Genomic DNA, 22,483 nt, shown 5'->3' with positions numbered 1-22,483 from the left:
TCATAGCCTTCTCTGTTTCTTCTCCACTGGAGGATATTGCTGGAAATTAAAAAATACTATGGTTTATTATCCATGTCATTGGCATTGCATTTTGATGATGAATTATTTTGGGGGGGAAAAGATATATAAGTAGAAGGATCCCCTCTGGGTCTCATGTTTCTCTGAATAGCAATTTTATATTTCTGCACTATTTTTACATATCTTCTATAATCATCAATAAAATACCAACCCATAGTCTTAAATATTGGAGATACTTTCTAATGAGCTCCTAATGAGATTTTAAACCATACTTATGTGGTATAAAAATGCTCACACAAAAGTAGTTTGAAAAAAACCGTAGTTTTTATATGCATAAGGAATTTCTATTATTTCTTACATTCTTTAATTACGACAACAAGGCACATTGGGAGAGACAGCCAGTGCGTTTAAACGTATGACTTTTCTAGTTGGAAAACCAAAGGTTAGTGAATTCTCGGATACATTACAAGTATGAGAGGGTCTCGGTTACTCTTACAGTAATCCACAGATGGTGATGGATGGCAGCGCTGGGCCAGAGAAAAGAGTTTGGGGATGCAGGCTTCAAAAGCTGCCTAATGGCTGGCTTGCCTATGCCTATCATGAATAGTAATCAAAGACAACTTCAAGCGTTTGGAACTGCGTAATCTCAGCATCGGTTGCTCATCTGGCACATACAGGGCAATTTGGAGGAGGAGGCTCTCTTTCTTCAGAAGGAGAGGGGTATTGAGGTGACAAACTTTGTTTGGAATGCTGAGTTTAAGCTACTGCAGTAGTCCCCCTTATCTGCAATTTCTCCTTTCACGGTTTCAGTTACCCATGGTTAACCAAGGTCTGAAAATATTAAATGGAAAACTTCAGAAATACACAATTCATGTTTTAAATTGTGCTCTGTTCTGCAAGGCACGAGGAAACCTCACCCCATCCCACTCTGTCCGGGGACGTGGATGATCCTTCTGTGAGCATCTCCATGCTGTATACGCTGCCCACCCAAGAGTGACTTAGTAGCCGTCTTAGTCATCAGACCAACTGTCCCATTATCACAGTGTTTCCGTTCAAGTGACACTTAATTGTAGCCTAATGCTACACTACAATACCTGCATCCCTGTTCTCACTTCATCTTGTCACAGAGGCATTGTATCATCTCATATCACAAGAAGCAGTACAGTACAATAAGATATTTTTGAAAGACCACATTCACATAAGTTTTATTACAGATATTGTTATCATTGTTCTATTTTATTATTAGTTTTTGTTGGTAATCTCCTACTGTGCCTACTTATAATAAATTAAAATTTATTATAGGTATGCATAAGAAGAAACATAGTCTATATAGGTTTGGTACTATTTGTGGTTTCAGGCATCCACTGGGGGTCTTATAGCACATCCCCCAAGGGGAAGGTGGGACTACTGTAATCTCCTCACCACCACAAGCCCAGGCAAACACCACGCTACATTCTTTCAATATAAATTTTCTTTTTTTGGACTACACAATGAGATATTTTGTATCTATAGAAATTAGTCATAATAAGTGATAGCTGGTTATAAAAAGTGAAAAATATTATGTATAGGATTAGCCTATATGTATTTATGTGAAGGGAGAAAGAGAGAGAAGAAAACGAATGATAGTCTCCAAAATGTTAGTAGGGGTTACTCCTGACTTATAGAAATATAAGTACTTTTTTGTTGTTGTTGAAACCTATGATGAGAAAAAAAATATCTTAGGACATGGCTCCTGAAATGGGTTCTCTCAAGGTTTTCCCTTCAATGGAGTATCTGAAGGAGAAGATGGGAAGTTAGAATTGTCTCTGGACAAGAGAGCGTTATTTTTCTAAAGTCTCAGCAGTTGGGGATGATACAGGGCCAATTAGAGATAAAGTTATTGGCCTTGGCTGGTGTGGCTCAGTGGATTGAGCACCAGCCTGTGAGCTGAAAGATCACTGGCTAACTTCCCAGGAGGGCACTTGCCTGGGTTGCAGGCCAGGTCCGGAAACATGTGAGAGGCAACCAATCTATGTTTCTCCTTCTTCCTCCCTTCTCCTCTCTCTAAAAATGAATAAATAAAATCTTTTAAAAATAAATAAGTTATTGGATGATATAACTAGTGCTTGTATGATTTAAGTGCTCAGAAGACCCAGAGCCTCGAAAAAGTCACAGAGAGTAGGAATTGATGCTTCAAGGCTACATGTTACTTGCAAGGCTTCTTACTCAGTCTTTCTACCTTTGGGTAAGCTTAGCCTCATGGGGATATTTTAGCCAACACTAGTTTCAAGGAGAGAGGTGAGAGTAGTGGAATGGTGTTCATTCCATTTCCTCTGGGGTCCCCACTTTAATACCCAGGGACAGAAGCAGAAACACATCCTCCTGTCCTAAGAAAGGGAAGTGGAAAGGAAAGTGGCTTCTCCTTTTCCTTTATTTGACTTCTTGCTCTCCCTCATCTTTTGTAAATGAAATATCCCCTTTTTTCTTTAGAGAGTTAATTCTTAAGGTGGACAATTTCAAAAAATACGTAATTGGACCATCTATTACATGCCAATGTTTTAAAAGACAAATTTGGTACTTTATGGCTCTGTGTATATTTTGGATACTGTTTTCTTCAAAGGGACATAACACTGTTAGAAACAGGCCTGCTTTAACCAAGAGCATATACTTTGGTGTGAGCTGACAAGATTCATTTCTGATCCTGTTTGTTGAACTAGAACCCAACCTATGGCAATGAACCAAACAATACCTGTGGAAGCAGGAATTTCCTCTGGAGTCTGGAAAACTTCAAACCCATTTTTTAAAACCATTTTTAATAGTCTATTTCTAAGAGATATGGAAAATGTTACATTATGTGAAGATAACGTGACTAATTCCGTATTTTGATAACTTATTTTCCAAATTACTCTACTTGAAGACTTTACTTAGTATTTGAATTACAACTATCTTAAAACATCACTAGTTTCAAATTAATGGGGCCTGAATCAGTAAAGCTTTGCCTAATAGTTAATGCCTGAAGGCAGGAGGGGCTCCAGAGGCAAATCTCAGGATTTGCTCAGAGGAAGGAGAGGTTGTGTAATGATGGAAAAAACCTTCTCTCACCCATTAATTTGGCTGACAGTAATGTGGCTCTTTAAGCTGCTCTGCCTTCAGGAGTGGGGTCTTTAAAGAGGATGGTCCCAGGCCCCTCACTGAGAATATCTAGTGTAGACACCCAGTGTTTTTTAATGATATATAATTGGAGCAGACCAGACCATGGGGCTTTAATAGCCTTCTCTGTGGTGTGTAAGTTTGCAAACGCCTGGTACCTACTGTCTTTCTTAGGACATTGATGGAGAGTCCCAGTGCTCACATTTTATGCTTATTAGTGATACATTTCATGAGTTTCCAGGGCTAAAGTGACTTTCTCACACTGTTTAATGACTTTCGGCTTAACTCCCTTTCTGAGTGGGATGTTGTAAAGATTAATTAGCCAATGTTCATAAAGTGCTTTCAAGCTGAAAAGTGCTGCACGAGGGTGTACAGACTCATTAGCGTCTTAGTCATTAAGGCTTTTTAGCCTTTTGGCATTCAGAAACTAGGTGATAAAGGCCAAATTAGTATTTTTTTCATGAAGGAGGGGGACTTCAGCAAAAGCAGAATAGAGTGGTAGATCTTTTTTCAAAAAGACCTCTGTTGCACTGAGACTGAAAAAAAGATATTAAAATATTTTGTTTTTTATTATCTTTTATTTTCCTACTGCTCCCGCTTTTTCTTACTCCCTGCTTTCAAAATGTATTTGCTTGCTTGTCTTGCACATTATTTAAAAATTCTATAGATTATATTGTCATATGGATATTCATAATGGAATTGAATCTGGCCGCAGGGTGTTGAATTGTTGTGCCAATGAATGACAAAGATCGTTCCCTTTGTATATAAACATCCCGTCTCAGTTTGCAATGTGTCATGAAGGTATGATATTGTCTCCATATAGTCATATAGATATATATATCTATATATATGGATTTAGCATGGAAACTTAACATGGATTATAGTAATTGTTCCTGGGGTTCTTACTTTACAATTATAAATGTGTGTGTGTGTGTGTGTGTGTGTGTGTGTGTGTAGCCTCTATATGTATGTATAGTGTGTATGTGTATATATATACACATGTATATGCATATATGCATATATGTACATACACGTGTGTGTGTGTGTGTGTGTGTGTGTAGTCCAGCAGAAGTGAGGCTTGCTTGAGTTGGTTGGTAGTATACATGAATGTCTTGCATGAGATGGACAGCAATTTGAACATGCCACTTGAAATGTCACTGGTGTGCTTGAGTGTGATATTGTTATGTTATAGAATTACATGCTTATAATTTTATAATAAAAAAGGGATGTTAATTGTGGCAGAACACACACACACACACACACACACACACACAATTCATTAAGCTTTTGTTCAAGGCTGGAAAAGTATATATTATTTACCAAAGGTATAAAAAGGTCCACCAGAACCTAAGACAGAAAATCTACAAAGAATCAGATTGACAGCTGACTTTTTAGCAGCATCAGCTTCACATGATAAGTGAGTAATATCTTCTAAGTACTGAGAGAAAATAGCTGTCAACCGAAAATTGTGTACCCAGCTAAGTTATCTTTTAAGATTACTATACAATAATGATATTTTTACACTAAACAAAACAAATCCATTTGCCACCAATGCTAAAGAATATTCTAAAGGATCATCTTTAAAAAGTACAAAAACAATCCCAGAAGGAAGAAAATGATACTGTAACAAATGAAGAAGAAAAATTTGGTAAACACATGGGTAAATATAAATAAGCATTGACTAATTATAATAATGTCTAATTTGTAGTAACAAAACAAGACAGAACAAGAAAAATAGTAACATGTATACCAGGAAAATAGTGTTGAAAGTTAAAATATTCCAAGATCCTTATTTTATTTGCAAGGAGGTTAAAGAAGTTAAATTTAGATTTTGTTAAGTATGTACACAACTTTTCTAGCTTAATAACTAAAATAAAGAAAATGCAATTTAGTAGAGGGAAGAATAAATGAAATGAAAAAATAAATCAATAGCAACTGGCCCTGTATAAAAAGGGAGTAAAGAAATTTAACATGGATTTATGAATTGTTCCTGGGGTTCTTACCTTAAAATTATAAACAGTAAGTAACTATGTTGTAAAATTTATATATATATATGACAAATGAAAACAAACATCAGTCTTAATGATACGTGAACAGGTGCTTCTAGCTTGAGATAAAATCTTTAATAACATTATCAAATAGATTACACAGGGCATGTGTTATAGGAGAGGAACCTCAAATGCAGGGAACCCAAATCTTTTGTAATAGACAGTAAGCCTGCCTAAATTCTGCTCCAGATGGTGGTATTACGTACTACATAGTAATTGTGCTCTTGCTCTGCAGAAAGACATTATCTTTTTGCCAAGGTTGTTCACTCTACAAACACTCTTGAAAGATAGAGCCAATACCTTTGTTTTCAAGATGAGCAGTAATGTGAGAGACACATGAAGATTTATCTTCAAACAGCTTTGGATAAGTTCACAAAGCCTCAGTTTTCTCATCTGAAAAAATAGAATGAATAGTATAACATACATAGTTGTGAGGATCAAAGGATATAATACATATATAATGCTTAACATCATATCCAAAGGCTTTATCAACATCAATTACTATTATAAATGATTATCTTAAATAAGATATGAGCATATTTACTTAATTGTTTTCTCTAGCAAATAGTATATTGCAGTTCACTGATGTTTTTAATTATTAGAATCACCAAATATTAAAACCAAAAAGGACCAGAAAGATTATCCAGTAAAACCAGTAATTTTACAAAAAATGAAGTTTAGAGAGGTTAAGTGACTTGTTGACTTTCTCACAAAACAGCCAAATAAAGGATACCTGATTTGAAATTCAGATTCTTTGTAATGCTTGGAGCTCAATAAATAATATTACAAATGAATTGAAGCAAGGCTGTGATATATTAGAAAGCATTTCACATGTTTATTTGATCATTCTCTTCTTCCAATGTGCTCGATCTATAAAAACCACCTTAAATTCAGCTCCTGAAGGCAAATAAATACAGGAAGGAAGGAAGGGTAGAAAGATCAATTAAATGACCCATATCTCCCCTTCACCTCCACCTCCATCATAGTCAATGTCTTCACTGCAGAGGGATAAAATAGAAAACTGTGAGGAAAGTGCTGCCTGTGTGTGTAGGTGATGTTGAAAATCATCCCATTCTGGCCAAGGCACGGAAGTTCTGCAGAGTATCTGACAGCTTTATGTCAACAGCTTTATAATGACCTATTGACAAACTTTTTAAGACATGAGGAGTAAGAGTAAGGAAAGGAAAATAGGAGGTGAAAGAAATAACATCTAGTTCTAGGAGGCAACATGTTGTAATGATCATCAGTTGTAGAATTAGATGAACCTGAGTTCCTGTGTGAGTTAAGGAGGTTACTGAGTTTCCTGATCTCTAACACATACATAATGTTCCTCTGTGAGGAGTTAATGTGTAATTCAAATGAAGAAATAAAGTGATGGTGTCAGGCATATAGCAGGCCTTCGTTAAATACTAGTTTACTTTGAATAAAATTCAGTAAAGAAATTCATCCTGAAAAAGATGAAATGAAGCCATTGATTTTTATACCTCTACTTAATACCAATCCCACTGTTTTCCCTTTCTTCTTTAAGACCTGGGTCACAGGATTAGCTTCTACAACATTCTGAAATACTTTCAGGGACCCTAAGTCAGAATGAAGTATGTCCAGGTCGCCAAAGCAAGATTTTCCTAGGAAAAAAATGATAAGGAATGTGAATTTCTCTTCATCTTTTGTCCACTTCAAGACCTCCCCAAAAATCACCTTCCCCTCCAGGTCATTCCCTTCTGGGTGTCCCAGAAGTGTCTCATGTCTGCCTACCACTGGGCAGATGTGCTCATGCGGCTCTCACCCCTCCCCCACCTGTGAGCACTGCATTGCCCTCTTTTGAGCATGGTAGAAACTGCTCAGTTTTGCAACTGCTGGATTTCTTTGCCGGGCATCATGGAGTGTGTGTGTGTGTGTGTGTGTGTGTGTGTGTGTGTGAGAGAGAGAGAGAGAGAGAGAGAGAGTGAGCGAGCGAGAAGGGGGGGAGAGAGAGAAAGTGCCCTTATCCCTCTGCTTTAGAGAAGTCTCAAAGAGATGTCATTGTCACAATGACCTACTTTATGAAGATTTAGGGAAATAATACCTTAGGTTTTTACTTGGGGCATTCTCTCTTCCTCTGGAATTCGAGATTGTGAAATTGAATTTGATTGAGAGTGCCAGGCAGTACTGAAAATCCCTAGACAGAAACCCAGTGATGCAAAGTCTTTGTTCTCATCAGGCCCATCACACCTGTTCCTTCCCATAGGAGGAGCACTCTCTTAAAGAATCCCTCACCATTTTTCAGACAAACTCCTGTAGGACCACCCTACCAATTTGCAGTCATGTTCACTATGTCAACAGAGTAGTGGACACAATTTAGCTCTTTTGCGTGTGGCTCCTAGGCTCTCTAGTCCCTAAGTTCATACTGGCCTATCCTAACAGGCATACTTAAATCTGTAGCTGACAGAGTTCTTGGGTCAAGCTGAGATCTTTGCTATAGATACATATGTATAAAGAAATTGACTTATATCCTGCCTACCTCTAAATTTGAGTGTGGCACTTGTCTTAAATTCTAGATATATCAGAGTTTATTCTTTTATTCATTTTTCATTGTTGATAGATGGCATGCAAAGATGATTTAGGCCCAGTTCCTGTATCATAGTCATCATATGTTCCTTCACTTCATGTTTTCATAGATGTGACTGTGTTTACATAATGCTTGATTCAATCTTATAGTTAACAATTATAGTAAGACCATCTTATAGGTATCTGAAAAATATACTTTCTGAAGTTAAGCTACTAGTATATACAACTCCATATTCAATTTCTGTGGTGGAGAAAAAAGTATTGCAATCAGGTATAGTCAGGAAATGTGGAGTTTGGTTCAATGATATTTCAACGTTCTTTATACTCTCTTTGTCCCCAGGTTATGCAGATGTATCTTCCTTTTTGTGGAATTGCCATATCTAATGCTCAGGTATTTGCTGCTTCAAGGAAAGAATATGAAAGAAGCAGGGTGAGTAAAAAGAAACATCGTTGACAAACCTCAAAATCTGTGTTTCTAGAGTCTGTGAGTCATTATGTCTTTTGAAAACGGCAGATGATCTTTGAATAGTCTAGGAATCTTTTTTATTTGTATAATCCTTTAAGTCCATTGCTTGAAGATCCCTTTAAGCGATGAGTCCAAATGAAGTAGATGCAAATTCTTTGTTGTTGTTTGGAGGAAATAGTCTCAGCTTCTTTTAAAAAGGAAATTGATTTCACATCTATACTATAAGGCAATAGATACTGTCTTGCTTACTTATAGCTTTGAAATGATAACACAATTTAATAACATTTTTACAATTCAATTCCATTAAGAAGCAAGGCATGTTACAAATGATTTCACCCTACCTCACAAATTTTGTTTTTGAATTGAAAGGTTTTCTGGAGGACTATCATAAGATAGCTGTACAACATGTAAACACTATTTTATAGGACTATAAAGAAACACACACAGAGGGATGGGTCTCATATACTCCACAAGTTTAATAGTTAAAAAAATAAAACATGTCCCGGCTGGTGTGGTTCAGTGGATTGAACATCAACCTGTGAACCAAAAGGTCACAGGTTTGATTCCCAGTCAGGGAACATGTCTGGGTTGAGACCAAGTCCCCAGCTGAGGGCATGCGAGAAGCTGCCAACTGATGTTTCTCTCCCTCTCTTTCTCTTTCCCTCCCCTCTCTCTAAAAATAAATAAATAAAAAACAAAGACAGATGCTCAAAAAATACTAAATTATCAGATAGGGATTAAATTATATTAGGCTCACTATACTTTTAAATATAGGGAAATTACTATCACAACTTTGAAATATATTTAACAAGAAGATGTTTTAACAGGTTGGAACCCCTCAATTAATTGGTAATCAAATTGATTAAAAGTTGCACTAGCTAAGCATTATGACTTACGAATATTTCACAGTACACAAATAAACACAATTCACTACTATAGCCATCTCCTTTTGCATAGCATACCATGCCTGCTCTCTGACTTGGATCCTGTTTTCATCTTTAGCCCTATGTTTTACCATCCCCGCCCTTTCATTTGGCACTCCAGCAATATAGGACCCCATTTCAAGAAAAACAGTCTATGTTTTTCACTTTCTCATACCTTTACCCACATTTTACCTTCTGTCTCCAATGCCTCATGTCCACCTTTTGACTCCGACTACGATTTGCCTTGAATTTCCTTCAGGACCCAGCCCAGACCTCTAGGTAATCTTCCTTCCTTTGGTTGTTGTTTTTCTTTGTATGTACTGCCATTGTTCTATTATGGATATTTATCACACTGTATAACATCGATGGCCATCCTCTCTGACTACATTTTGGACTCCTATGGGACACCTCATGCATTATTAAGCTTTACATTTTCATGTGCGGCACAATTCATTTACTCATTCAACAAATATTTATTCAGACACTGTTCAAAGTCCTGGGCCTCAGAGAGCTTGCTATTCTAGTGGGTACAAAAGACAATAAACAAGCAAACAGAAAATAATATAGTATAGGTAGCAATAAGTACTATAAAAAAAACTTAAGTGAGATAAAGGGATAGAGACTGGTTGTTGAAGAATAGTTTGAGGGGATGCTTATTTCAGAGAGTGATTAAGAAGGTCTCTATAAGACGATAATATTTATGTGGGGACCTGGATTAAATGAAGGAACAAAGCCATACAAAGATCTAGGAAGAGCATTGCAGGCAGTACAAATATTAAATACAAAGGCCCTGGGGCAGGAGAACACTTGGTCTGTGTGTCTAGAGAGTGAAAAGGAAAGAGCTCAAAAAGACAAAGCAATTCTGATAAAGAGCAAAACTGGAGGAATCATACTTCCTGATTTCAAATTATACTACAAAGCTATAGTAATGAAAACAGTATGGTGTGGGCATCAAAAACGGGTACCTAGACCAGTGGAATAGAATCTAGAGCCCAGAAATAAATCTGCGCATATACAGTCAACATATATATTTGACAAGGGACCCAAAGATACTTAATGGAGGAAAGATTATTTTTTTTCAATAAATGGTGTTAGGGAAACTGGATATTCACAGGCAAAAGAATGAAATTGGACCCTTATACCACTCGCAAAAGTTAACTTGAAATGGATTAAAGAATTAAATGTAATACCTGAAACTGTAAAACTCCTAGAAGAAAATATAGGGAAAAATCTCCAGTGATTTTTTTTGATCTGACACAAAAGCACAAACAACAAAAACAAGAATAAACAAATGAAGCCACCTCAAGCTTAAAAAGTCTGCACAGCAAAATAAACAACCTACAAAATTAAAAGACAACCTATGGAATGGGAGAAAATATTTACAAGCCATATAAATTAGATATGGGATTAATATCCAAAATATACAGTTGAATAGCAAAACCCCCATATAATCCAATTGAAAAAATGGGCAGAACATCTAAATAGACATTCCCCCCACCCAAAGAAGACATATAATAGCCAAAAAGTACATGAAATGATGCTCATCATCAGTAATTATCAAGGAAATACAAAACAAAACCACAATGAGTTACCACCTTACACCTACTAGAATGAATTTTATTAAGAAGACAGGAGATAATAAGTGAGTAAGGATGTGGAGAAAATGGAATCTTGTGCACCATTTGTGAGAATATAAATTGGCATAGCCACCATGGAAAGCAGTATGAAGTTTCACAGTTAAAATTTGGAACTTCCATATAATCCAGCAACCCCACTACTGGGTATATATCCAAAGGAAATTACATCATTATCTTGCAGAGATATCTGGATCCTCATGTTCTTTGCAGCATTATTCACAATAGCCCAGATATAAAAACAGCCTAGGTGTCCATTGATGGGTGAGTGAATAAAGATATTATAGTGTATATATATACTATATACACACACACATAATTATAGTATAGAAATTATAGTGTGTGTATATATACTATATATACTACACACACACACACACACTAAAAATGTCATTCAGCCATAAAAAAGAAGGAAATCTTGCCATTTGTGACAACATGGATGAATCTTGAGGACATTGTGCTAAGTGAAATAAGTCAGAGAAAGAAAAATACTGTATGATCTCACTTACATGTTTGATCTATGAGAAGCAGAACTAATAGAAACAGAGATTGGTGGTTGCCAGGGCTGGGGTGTGGGGCAAATGGAGAGATTCTAGTCAAAGTGTATGAACTTTCAATTGTAAGCTGAATAAATTCTGGGGACCTAATATTCAGCATGGTGACTATACAAAAACAGTTGAGTAAAGTAATCTAAACTTTTGGGGAGATCAGGATTCAAGATTAATATTTAGGAACCATCAGCATCGAGGTGGTATTTAAAACGTTGTTAGTTGGATTAATCTGGGGGACAATGTGTGGATATGAGAAGGGAAGAGATCCAAGGATGAGGCCTGGAGCAAAAGAAAGTCTCTGGAGGAAGGAGGGGAAATGCATATGAAGTCAGGGAACAGGGAGTGTTCAACTGTGTGAAAGGCTTCCGAGGTACCTGATGAATTGCACATCATCCCAGATCTTCTCTTTTTCTCCTATTCTCGAGGTAGACTGCATCGTTATTTGAAAAACTTTTATTACTTGTTAGTACAGCAGCAATTTTTAATTAGAAACAATAAAGTTACTATAATGTGATTTGTCAGTGCAAGACTCAAAGCAGGATGAGTTTTTCCTCTGAGATAAATGTTCTTGTGTGTGGGTCCCAGAGGCCCTATCCACGCAGTCACAACAAATTGAAAAGTTAAATAATTGTTCAGTTAATATGATCCATCTGAAGAAATAGTCTGGATGATTAAAGAAATAACATTTCCTCCTTAATAACAGGGAATTTTATTGGTAATTATCCAGACAATTGCCACATCTTTGATGTTATATTTGAATATGAAATTATACATTGACCTCTACAATAATTTGCTGTCCGAATGCAAGATTGTCAAGATGCACTCAAAACTTTTTTCACTTCCTGGTGTTCCTGTTTGCTTTGGGATCATAGAACAATTCTTAACCATTTTCACGAGCTGTTTTTAGAGAAAACACTACCCAGGATATTTGGTCTTGTTTTAGATGCTCAGTGAACCAGACTCATTTCATAGAGCCATTAACTCATTCGAATTCTCTTCTACCTGATTAAACTCAGAGAAGATATTTTCAAATAGTTTCAGGACAAATCGAATTCATTGCTGAAGTTGAAAATTAGCCATGTCCCTGGGATGATGATCAACACCATCTCCCTGAATAGATATGAATTTGAAACCCCATGAAATCCTTTTGTGAAATGTCAGACTAGAGAGTGTACATCTTATTAAATTCTATTGAATAAAGCACCCTCTGGCCAATTCACTGGCTGTGTAATTTTCTGATTGCTCTTTGATAGCAGCATAATATCTACCACCTGTACTGAGCCCACTATTCTTAAATCTCTGGAAACATCCATGCAATGAAAAACTCCAAATAAATGTTATTTCAATGCAAAGATTACAAGCTAATAACTGTATAAAATAACGGGTTATTACAATTTGCTTTTCAAATGAGTTCACAGTTTTTAAGTAAGAATTTGTGTTTTTCTTTTCATTCTGCTGTTTTTATGGTGTTTTCTTTCCTGAGATGTATAACAGTATTCAAATGTTTTTCTGGACAGATTGCAATGAAGAAATAATTCTTGTGCAGAAGGATTAATGGGGGTTTTATATGTATATATTTTTGGAAGACTCTGGAACTGAATTAGCATTGGCCACCATAATTCTTTTAGACTTCTGTGAGAGATGTGTATTAGTGAAAATGAGTCTTAAATTTGACCATGAAACTATTTCTTCCTGATGGTGAGGAAGAGCTGCTTTTTAATTTTCTGAAATAAACGTGTTCTTGAGAGAATCAGGTATTCATTACTTATAAAATGTTGGGTTTATACTTAGTCACACTGCAGAGAAACTACTGTGTGTGGGTGGGGGAGAAGCTTATAATTAATGACTATATGGGTCACATAGTCATTAGCTATATGGGATATAATCATAATCATATATAGCTGTATGTGGGAATTAGATGGGATTATATGGACTGGAACTATTCTCAAGTTGTATTTTGCAATTCAAGACAGTTATTAAATAAAATTATGGAAATAGGCATGTCAAAATAATCATAAATGCTTTAAAAATTAGCCATACAAAAATATGTATGTTATTACAGCAGAGACTAAATGGAATTTTGAGGGGAAAAAACAATATTTTTATTCAGTCCTCTACCTACCTAAATATATCCATTTCATCTTTCCCAGGCTTTGCTAGAGGTGGTTAACGACCTCTTTGAAGAACAGACTGACCTGGAGAAAATTGTCAAGAAGATAATGCATCGGGCCCAAACTCTGCTGAAATGTGAGCGCTGTTCTGTGTTACTCCTAGAGGACATTGAATCACCAGTAAGTCCTCTTTTCTCTGTCATGTAGACTTGGAGACTGTGTTACTGGAATAAAGATTCATTTATTTGTAATTAAGTTTGTGAAATTGTGACTTGAACCACTCTTTTCATGACTCTTCTAATCATGAGGTGACTTTTTATACAAATGAAATTTTTCATTCTTTTTACATCTATTTTCAGTATTGTTTTGCTGTCACATTTGAAACATAGACTCTTACACTGATGGGGACCTTAGAGATCTGTCTCGGTGCCATGTGTTTACAGATGAGGAAACTAAGGGATTAAATGGTTGACCCAATCTCACAGAGCTGAATAGAAGACATGCTCAGGTGCCAGTCTCCCATCTTACTCTTCCAGTCAGGCCCTCAGTATTTATGGGCATGGATTTCAGTCTAGACAGTGCTCCAGTCTTCTTACTGGGAGGAGGGAGCAAGCTAACACTGGAGAAGCAGCGCACTTGGCTCTTGGAGCATGCATGCTTGTTCTTGAGCTGAGTGGAGTGACCAGCCTCAGCAGGGCTGGGCTGTGCAGCAGAGATTTGTCTTGTTGCTTCTGAAGTGCACAGAGCATCCAGTCAGAGGGAGGGAGCTCATTTCCTCTTCACTGCAGGGGTTCCTGTGATGCCAAAGTAAGCATCAAGCTGGTTCAAGGACTTAGGCCTCCCTCACCTCAGCTGTCAGGTTCTGTCAACCTTTTGGCTCTTTTGGGAGAACCTGCTAGGTAAATACACAACAGTATTGAAAATAATGATCATTATCAATCTACCTTCCTAAAAGTTAAGTGTGTAAACAAACCCTCAGCAGCAATTTGGTATTTTTGCTGTGAACTCTCTTCAAAGACCAAGAATTGTCAAGCAATTAAGTGCTGTTTTAATACCTCAGAGAATATTTTACTGTGCTTTACCTAGGAAAGGTTATTGTCTTTTCTTTTCAGTTTGTGTTTCTCAAAGAAAAAGAACCTTAGGGTAAATTTTGTAGATATGATAAGTATTGTAAAACTTACAACATTAAATTTTTAGAAAATCTATGTATGTTTAAAGTGCATAGGAGGGCTTCCCCATAGTTTAGCAGAGCTTGAGGTTTTTTCTATTTCAGCAGGTGTGGTTTAAACGAAGAATAGTCTTCCAAATATCCTGTGATTGCGTAACCCTCTGTGGAACCCTAGTAGAACACACACACACACACACACACACACACACACACACACACACACACACACTCACTCACTCATAAAACAGCCCATACTTATGGAGTACTTCTGGTTAGCTTTATGAAACACTTGAAGTCACTTAATCCTCACTGCATCCTTATAAGAAAAATATTATTATTGTTATCCTCATTTTGTAGGTGAGATATAAAGCTCAGAAAGTTGAATGACTTGCTAGCATCTCCCCTACCACCTGACTCTAAAGCCCCTGAAAGGGTGGGGGTGCTCCTTGGTGCCTGGCAGGCTGTGGGCTCTCACTAAGCAAAGGCAAGAAGGGGCAGTTGCTAGGGTTCCCTGAGTCAATCCCAGGACCCTGTGGGGGCAAGTGGCCAAGGGACCACATAACCATGAATATTACATTTAAAACATCAAATAAATATTACATTAAAAACATCAAGAGAGAAGAAAAGACAACTCTAAAATATAACATGAAGAGTATGGCAAGAAGAATAAAATTGAATATGAAATGGAAAATAATACAGTATTAAAAAGTTAAGAGAGAATGATAAAAAAATGGAGTCAGAATAAAGAAAGTCCAAAATAAAGATAATTGGTGTCTCTGAGAACATGACAAATGGAACAGAAAAAAACATTCAAAATTATAACACAAGGACATTGTACTGAAATAAAGGCAAATTTGAATTTACAGACTGAAATAACACATTATTTCTGGAAAAGTTGGTACTGACTGCTTAACACTGAAACACATTCAGTATTAAAGGACTTCAAAGATAATCAAAACATTCTAGAATGAAGTCACCTATTGGAAGGGATTTATTCCCGCCAGACTTCCTTGTACCATTCTCCAGGGCCAGGAGAAAGTGTAGCAGTAACTACGAAGTCCTCAGGGAAAGAAAATGTGGCCCTGCAATTTTAAATCCAGTCAAATTCACATTCAATTATATAAGCCATAGACAGACACTTTTAAATGAACAAGAAAGAGTTCAGGAAATATAGTTCCAGTTGTCCTTCTTGAAAGACATGAGTAGTTGATATCCAGCCAAGCAATTGATGGAGAAGGCATGGAGTAAGACATGATGAATAAGGCTAGTATTGTGTATTGAATGTATCTACATGTAGAACTAAGGCAAAAATGGTGTCTCACATACTTGTAGAAGCAAATGTAAACCTTATATTGTAAACCATTACAGTTGTCTTGGCTCCCCATGTCCCCCAAAGTGCCATAGGGGCAACAGATTCCTGCACATGCAATTTCAAAAAAGGAATGTTATGCTTGGAGAATCCATTCGTTTTCCATTGAGGGGTATCAAGCCTGCTGTTTGGAGAGAGGTGTTACCTTATCTCCACGTTTGCTCACTGCAAACACAATCCTGTGAAAGGACCCAGACGCAGAGAGGTCAGGGCTGTGCAGTGTTGGCTCACACAGGAGGGCTGTACACGCAGGGCCTGTGTGGATTGCCTCTCCCAACAGGTAACTTGGTTACATGCAACATTTTAATTTTGATGTGTTAACCTTATCAATATTTCTTTTTGATTTGTGCTTTCTGATTTTTAAAACAGCTTCACCTCCATGGTAAAATGACTTTCTCTTATATTTTCTTTAACCCATCTGATATTTATGTTTTTTTATAACCATCTATAACTTATTTCTTGTATCATGTAAAGCTGAATGTGTGTGTGTGTGTGTGTGTGTGTGTGTGTGTGTGTATAAAACCATTGCCTCAGAACTGTTTTTCCCCCACTTTGTAATGCCATTTTCATATTGTTTCCATATATACCTGAGTCTGGTTTTTAGATCACTATTATGTCCCACTGGTCTCTTGAGCTGTTTCTGCCCCCGATTCACAGTCTGAATTTCTATAATTTTATAATGCTCTTGGCATATGATAGGGCAAGTCCTCAATGTTGTTCTCCTTTAAAATTGACCTGCCTATTTTTGGCTTATTGTTCTTCCATATAGATTTTAAGAGGAGCTTATCAATTTCCATGAAAAACTCTGTAGAGATTTTGATTGAAATTGCTTTAATTTATAGATCCAATTTCGGAGATTTCTGCAAGTAATAGAATATACGAGGGATATGGCTTAAACAGTAAGATTTGTATCTTATATAACAAGAGGTCTGCAGGAGGCCGTTCTGGGGATTGTGCAGCAGCCGGGCGATGTAAGCAAGAACCCCGGTTCTGTGCGCTTTCCTGTGTTTGTCTCCGTGGTCAGCCTTCAGCAGTTGGCTTTGACTCTCATCATCCAGGATGCGGGCGCAGCTCCAGGCAACACGCCACCAGAGAACTCTATATCAGGGGAAGCAGAAGGGGAGACTTCTTTCCACATTATTTTTCTTTCTCAGGGAGGAAAGTGTTTCCCAAAAGGATCTTTTCCCATTGACTTTCTGTGATCCATTAGTAAAGAACAGAATGATGTTGTTCAAATCATTTATATTCTTAATATTTTTATTTTTCATCTGTCATTCTTAGACAGGGGTGTGTTCAAATCATCAGCCTGACATTTATCAATATCATCTTGTCCAATTCTGTAGGATGTTGATTTAGTTTCCTGTATTAATTGTACATGTGTTTTAATTTGGACTGCAGCTTATTTTTGTGGGAAAGTGTGTTTGTTCATTTGTTTGTGCCTTTGTTTCATTCTTTCTTGTACTCTTCCTCCCTAATAGTTTGCACAGTTCCTTGGCCCGTAGTCAAGAACCTGGTCCAATATGGATGGCTTGGGTCTCCTGCTATGTGGTAATATGGTGATATTACACTAAACCGGAGGCAGCTTGGTTCAGTTTCTGGAGGTGAAGCTGAGTCATCTGCCTCAGAGGGACGCTTATAGACCCCAGACCCCAGCAGGGGCTGAAATTCCAGTCATCATTGACTGCCCTTCTCTGGATTTGGAGCACAGCTGGCCTCTGTCTGAAGGCTTATGCCTCAGAGATCTTTCTTTCCCTCCTCTCTCATTAATACAGTGTTAATATAGTGACATATAAATATTAATATGTCACTCCTCTCTCATCAATATAGTGCTAATATAGTGACGTGTAATATAGTGACATATAACTAAGAGAAGGGAGAGAATCCCCTTCTCTTTTCCTTTTAACCTCTGGATGTCTTTCTAATTTTTTCTTTCTGTACTTATTAATCTTTGCTCTGCTTTTTGAAGAGCACAAATGTTTCAAAGCATGAATTGATAGCACCATCTTTAATAGCATTACATACACTACTTTTTACAGTTAAAAAAAAGCATAATTTCAGGAAAAAATATGCTCTAAGTTTTCTTCCTCCAAAAATAACTTGTGATTTTCTCTATTATATTATAATCATTCTAGGAAACAAATTTCTAATTATTTTTTGTGATTTGAATATTTTTAAAAAACTGGTTATTGCAGAGGTATGATATTTTATGGCCTCTCTACATTCGAGGGGAAAAGAGAGAAAATAATTTAAATCTAGTCGTTGAAGCTTGGTTGATCATACTCTTAACTCAGTGTTTAGGGACTGCATTTATAGTCTTTAAACTGGCCAGTCAGGTGTAAACTGATCAGGTTATTCAGTGGATGCCAAAAATAGAAATGAGAAATGCCTTGCTAGCCCTCTCCCCTGCCAAAATTAATATTTTACCCTCTTTTGCTTCTCTTCAGTGTTTCAGTCAATCAATTTCAAGTGACTGTGTCAATGGTATTTTCCACTAGACTGAAAAAAATTAAAAAGATTGTTCCATAGCTAGCTCCTGTCAACGTTAGGAAATACTTAGTCCTTTGAACTGGATATTCCCTGCTAATGTTATTCCATTCCATGAACCTGTCTAAGCAATTTCTATCACTACTCTTAGTTTCTTTCTAGTTCATGTATTTACTATTATCTCTGTTTCTTTCTGCGCTTAGTCAAGGAAAGCAAATGGAGCCATTTTAATCTCCTGTCCTAAGGCACTATCTCAGCACCAGTGTTTACAAGTGTTCTTTTTCCTGGATCATCCTGGTGGCTGGCAGCTATTTTGCTGTCCAGAACTCCATGAAATACTCCATAGCTGAGCTTAAAAATATGAGGCTAGCTCCTGGAGTTTATTTTCTAAGTCATGAAAGACAACCTACACTTATTTTCTAATATGTTCCTTAACTTCTTGGTTTTTATGAAATATATGTATAATTAAGCCACTGAACTAGATGATCTTCCCTGAATCCAGCATTTCAGAGGAAGACATGAAGTGAGGATCATCTGATTGATCCGGAGCAGCCTATAATTCTATCCCCTCCATCCTAAATGGAATGTAAAAATTGCTCCAGGCTTTCCTTCCTACTTCCCTTTCTTTTCATTTCCTCATCTTTCTTAAACTTTCTATTTCCGGCTAAGAAAGCTAACTTAGCTCTGTTTGATTTTTGTTCCAAGTGCTTTTTCTAGAGTGCAAAATAGAAGGTATCTAGAAAATCTCTGATGATTATTTGGTGAGTATATATATATGTACATATACTTGCCATTAATAATATATCATATTGTATATTTGCACATATTAATTAACTTTATTAATATTTATGTCACTATGTTAACATAAATCACATCATAAATAATTTATGTTTTATATATGATAAATAATATGTATATTTGATATATGTGAGATATATTTATGTGTATCATATGATAAGTATCATATAGCATATATGATAAATAATATATATCACATAATTATTTATGTGATATATATTTGATATGATATGATATATATTTAACATATATACATGATTAAAGTTGTGAATTGAGTTAATATACAGGGGTGGGCAAAAGTAGGTTTATAGTTATTCATATGGAAAAAGATATGCAGATTATGATTATTACAATAACTATTAACTCAAAGGAATGTCACAATGCAACTGTAAACCTACTTTTGCTCACTTCTGTATTGACATATAATTATATAATTAATCATTTATGTTAAATATATATGATCTATATGATATGTTAACATATATACATGATTAATGATGTGAGTTGAGTGTAAAAGCAATGAACAATATATCATTTATATATGTTAATTATATGTATAGGCACACATATGTTACATATACATTTTGAATATAAGTATATGTGTTACATGTATGTACATGTACATGTATGTATACATGTGTATGTATACATAACTATATGTATATATTTTATACATATAAACTATATAATATATAAACAGTATAATAATATTTGTATATAAAATCTCCAACTCCTGAACTTCAAAGACCATCTCTACCACATCCTGCCCCAAATCTTCACCACTTCTTAGATTTTCTGTTTCAGTTAATAAAACCATCATCCCATAGTAACTCATGCTAAAAACCAGAGTAGTTTCTAAGTCGTTCTTATTATCTATGTTCAGTTATCTCTGAGTTCATTGCTTTTATGTTGAAACATCATTTCTAGGCCCCTCTCCTCATCCCTTCTACCACTGTCTCTACTCTGCCTTTACTAATCTCTGACCTTGAGATCTTCCTCCTACCTCATGTCCTTGATCACAAACTGGACACTCTTCTTTTCCATCAATTCTTACTATTATTTCTAGTTTTTTTTTAAAAACATGCACCTGACTCTTCTGTGTTTCAAAACATTTGCTGTCTGTTGCCTATACAATAAAGTTCAAACTGCCCACATTCAAGGTCCATCGCCTCTGCTGTCAACCTAACTTTTGGTTCTTTTGTCTGTCCTCAGCCTCCCTCTATCCCTTTCTTCCTCCTGTACTCCACCTCCCCATGGTTAGCTTGTGCAGGTATTTGCTTCTGTATCTTTGCACATACAGGTCTTGTGAAAGACAAGATGCACCAGGCAATTAATGAAATACTTTCCCCCAGGAGGTTGGGATAGGGAGAACATTCATTAATAAGGAACGTCTCAAAGAAAAGAAAAGGTCTCTGGGGTTTTGCAGAAGCATGTAGACAAGGGAGTTATCTGCGTCATTTTGTGCATCTTAGGGGAGTCATGAGGAATGAAAGAGACAGATTTTATTTTGAAATATGCTAACGTAGAGTGGTCCTTTGAGGTTAGTCAATTCTGGAAGACTAAATAGTAGTGGGATGTCTCGATCACTACTGTTTTTTGGAAGCATAGGACTCAGATGAAATGCAACTCTGTACGAACTTGTCTGCAAACACTGCCTCTCCCCATCTATTGTCAGTCTTTCTCTCTAGCTCAGTGCCCTTGAAAGCTAATCTCTACGTACTATACCACTTCGGCTTTCTTGTTTTCTGGCTTCCAGTTGAGTTTTACAAACAAGAGGGATCAGCAGAAGATTCAAGGGAAGGAGAGGAAAGAAGTTGGGGGTACTTATTCTTCCAAGGCCCCTCCTCACAGGTCCAGCTCCTCCACGGCACCAGTGACAATGCTCTCCCCACTTCCGTGCCTCCTTCTCTCCCTCACACTCTCTTGTGTTCCCTTTGACCTCAGGCTGCTTTCTGAAGTTGCTAGTCCTTGCTTTACAAAGTAGCCTTCACTTGCATCAGTCCCTTTATTGAATTAGTTTCAGTTAAACTCTTTTGAGTGCTCTGTTTTCTAGCAATATTCTGATTTTGGAAGATTTCCTCACTTCTCAGCCTAGGGCACTCTTGCTGACCCTTTAGGACAGAGTTCATGTGACCCTTCCTTCAACACCCTCCTCTGTGTGCTTCTAGCATTTTTAATACATACCAGTGAAGTGTTACATGTGTGAACTGTTTTCTTCTTTGTACTGCCTTGTGAGATAACAGTACCTGTTACACTAATTATTTGATAAATTTTAATTGAATGAACAAATAATTAAATTACACATCAGGATAATTGAGAAATTTATCAAGAAAGATGGTAGTGGATATCATTTACTTCACACCTTTGTCCTGTTAGAGTACTTCTCTTATGGAAAAATGAGGATTAAGAAAACTTAATGAAAAACAAACCATTAACCCTTTTTTAGATGTGTTGCAAATACTTTCCTATTCTATTACTTGTCCTTTAACTTTTTTATATGTATATTACTGTATAGTCTGAAATGTTTAATATAGTCATATTGTCAATATCTTATTTTATAGCTTTTGGGTTTGAATATTTTACTTCAGGGTAAGAAAAATATTAGTTTGTGTTTTCTCCTAAAACTCCTTAGATTCTATATATTGATTTTTAACTCACTAGAATATTTCTTGTATAATGTGTGAAATGGGGCTTTATATTTGTTTTATTTCAAGTAATGGTGGCCCATGCACCTTATTTGTTGAATAAGCCTTATTTTACCCATTGATTTGAAATATCAACTTAATCATATATTACAATGTTAGATATATACATTTGTCTCTAGAATGCTCATTATATTTTCCTGGTCTACTTGATTATTTCTGTGCTGGGGTCATGTTGGTTTAATTGCTGAGACTTTATAATGGTTTTAAATTTTTTAAGTATTTTAAAATTAACTTTGACATTTAAAACAATAAATAAAATCAATCTGCATGAAAGAAAGAGAGAGAGAAAGAAAGAGAGAGAGAAAGAAAGAGAGAGAGAGAAATGGAATTCCTACCTTTTGTGACAACATGGATGGAACTGGAGAATATTAAGCTAAATGAAATGAGCCAGTTGATGAAAGACAAATGCCATATGAGTTCATCTCTAAGTGGACTTTATCCACAAAATAAACTAATGAACAAAATAAACTACAGGCATGGAAACATGGAGCAGACTGAAAGTGACCAGAGGGGATGGGGAAAAGAGGACGAC

General features: G+C 36.3%; 1 protein-coding gene across 2 annotated transcripts in view; it reads left to right on the top strand.

The window, feature by feature from the left end:
* The window catches only part of PDE11A (phosphodiesterase 11A), a 330,569-nt gene that overhangs the window by 93,644 nt on the left and 214,442 nt on the right, over nucleotides 1-22,483 (top strand). For both annotated transcript variants that reach the window (XM_054562350.1, XM_054562348.1), the window contains 2 exons: nucleotides 8,083-8,172; nucleotides 13,467-13,607. In XM_054562350.1, coding sequence (XP_054418325.1) covers nucleotides 8,083-8,172; nucleotides 13,467-13,607 — 231 coding nt within the window. The remainder of the gene's footprint in view (nucleotides 1-8,082; nucleotides 8,173-13,466; nucleotides 13,608-22,483) is intronic.

The sequence above is a fragment of the Pteronotus mesoamericanus genome, unplaced genomic scaffold, assembly GCF_021234165.1.
Source record: "Pteronotus mesoamericanus isolate MK-2021 breed Mesoamerican mustached bat unplaced genomic scaffold, CSHL_Meso_final scaffold_651, whole genome shotgun sequence".
NCBI lineage: Eukaryota > Metazoa > Chordata > Mammalia > Chiroptera > Mormoopidae > Pteronotus > Pteronotus mesoamericanus.
Note: the sequence above shows the minus strand (reverse complement) of the source record. Positions and strands in the feature narration are given on the sequence as shown.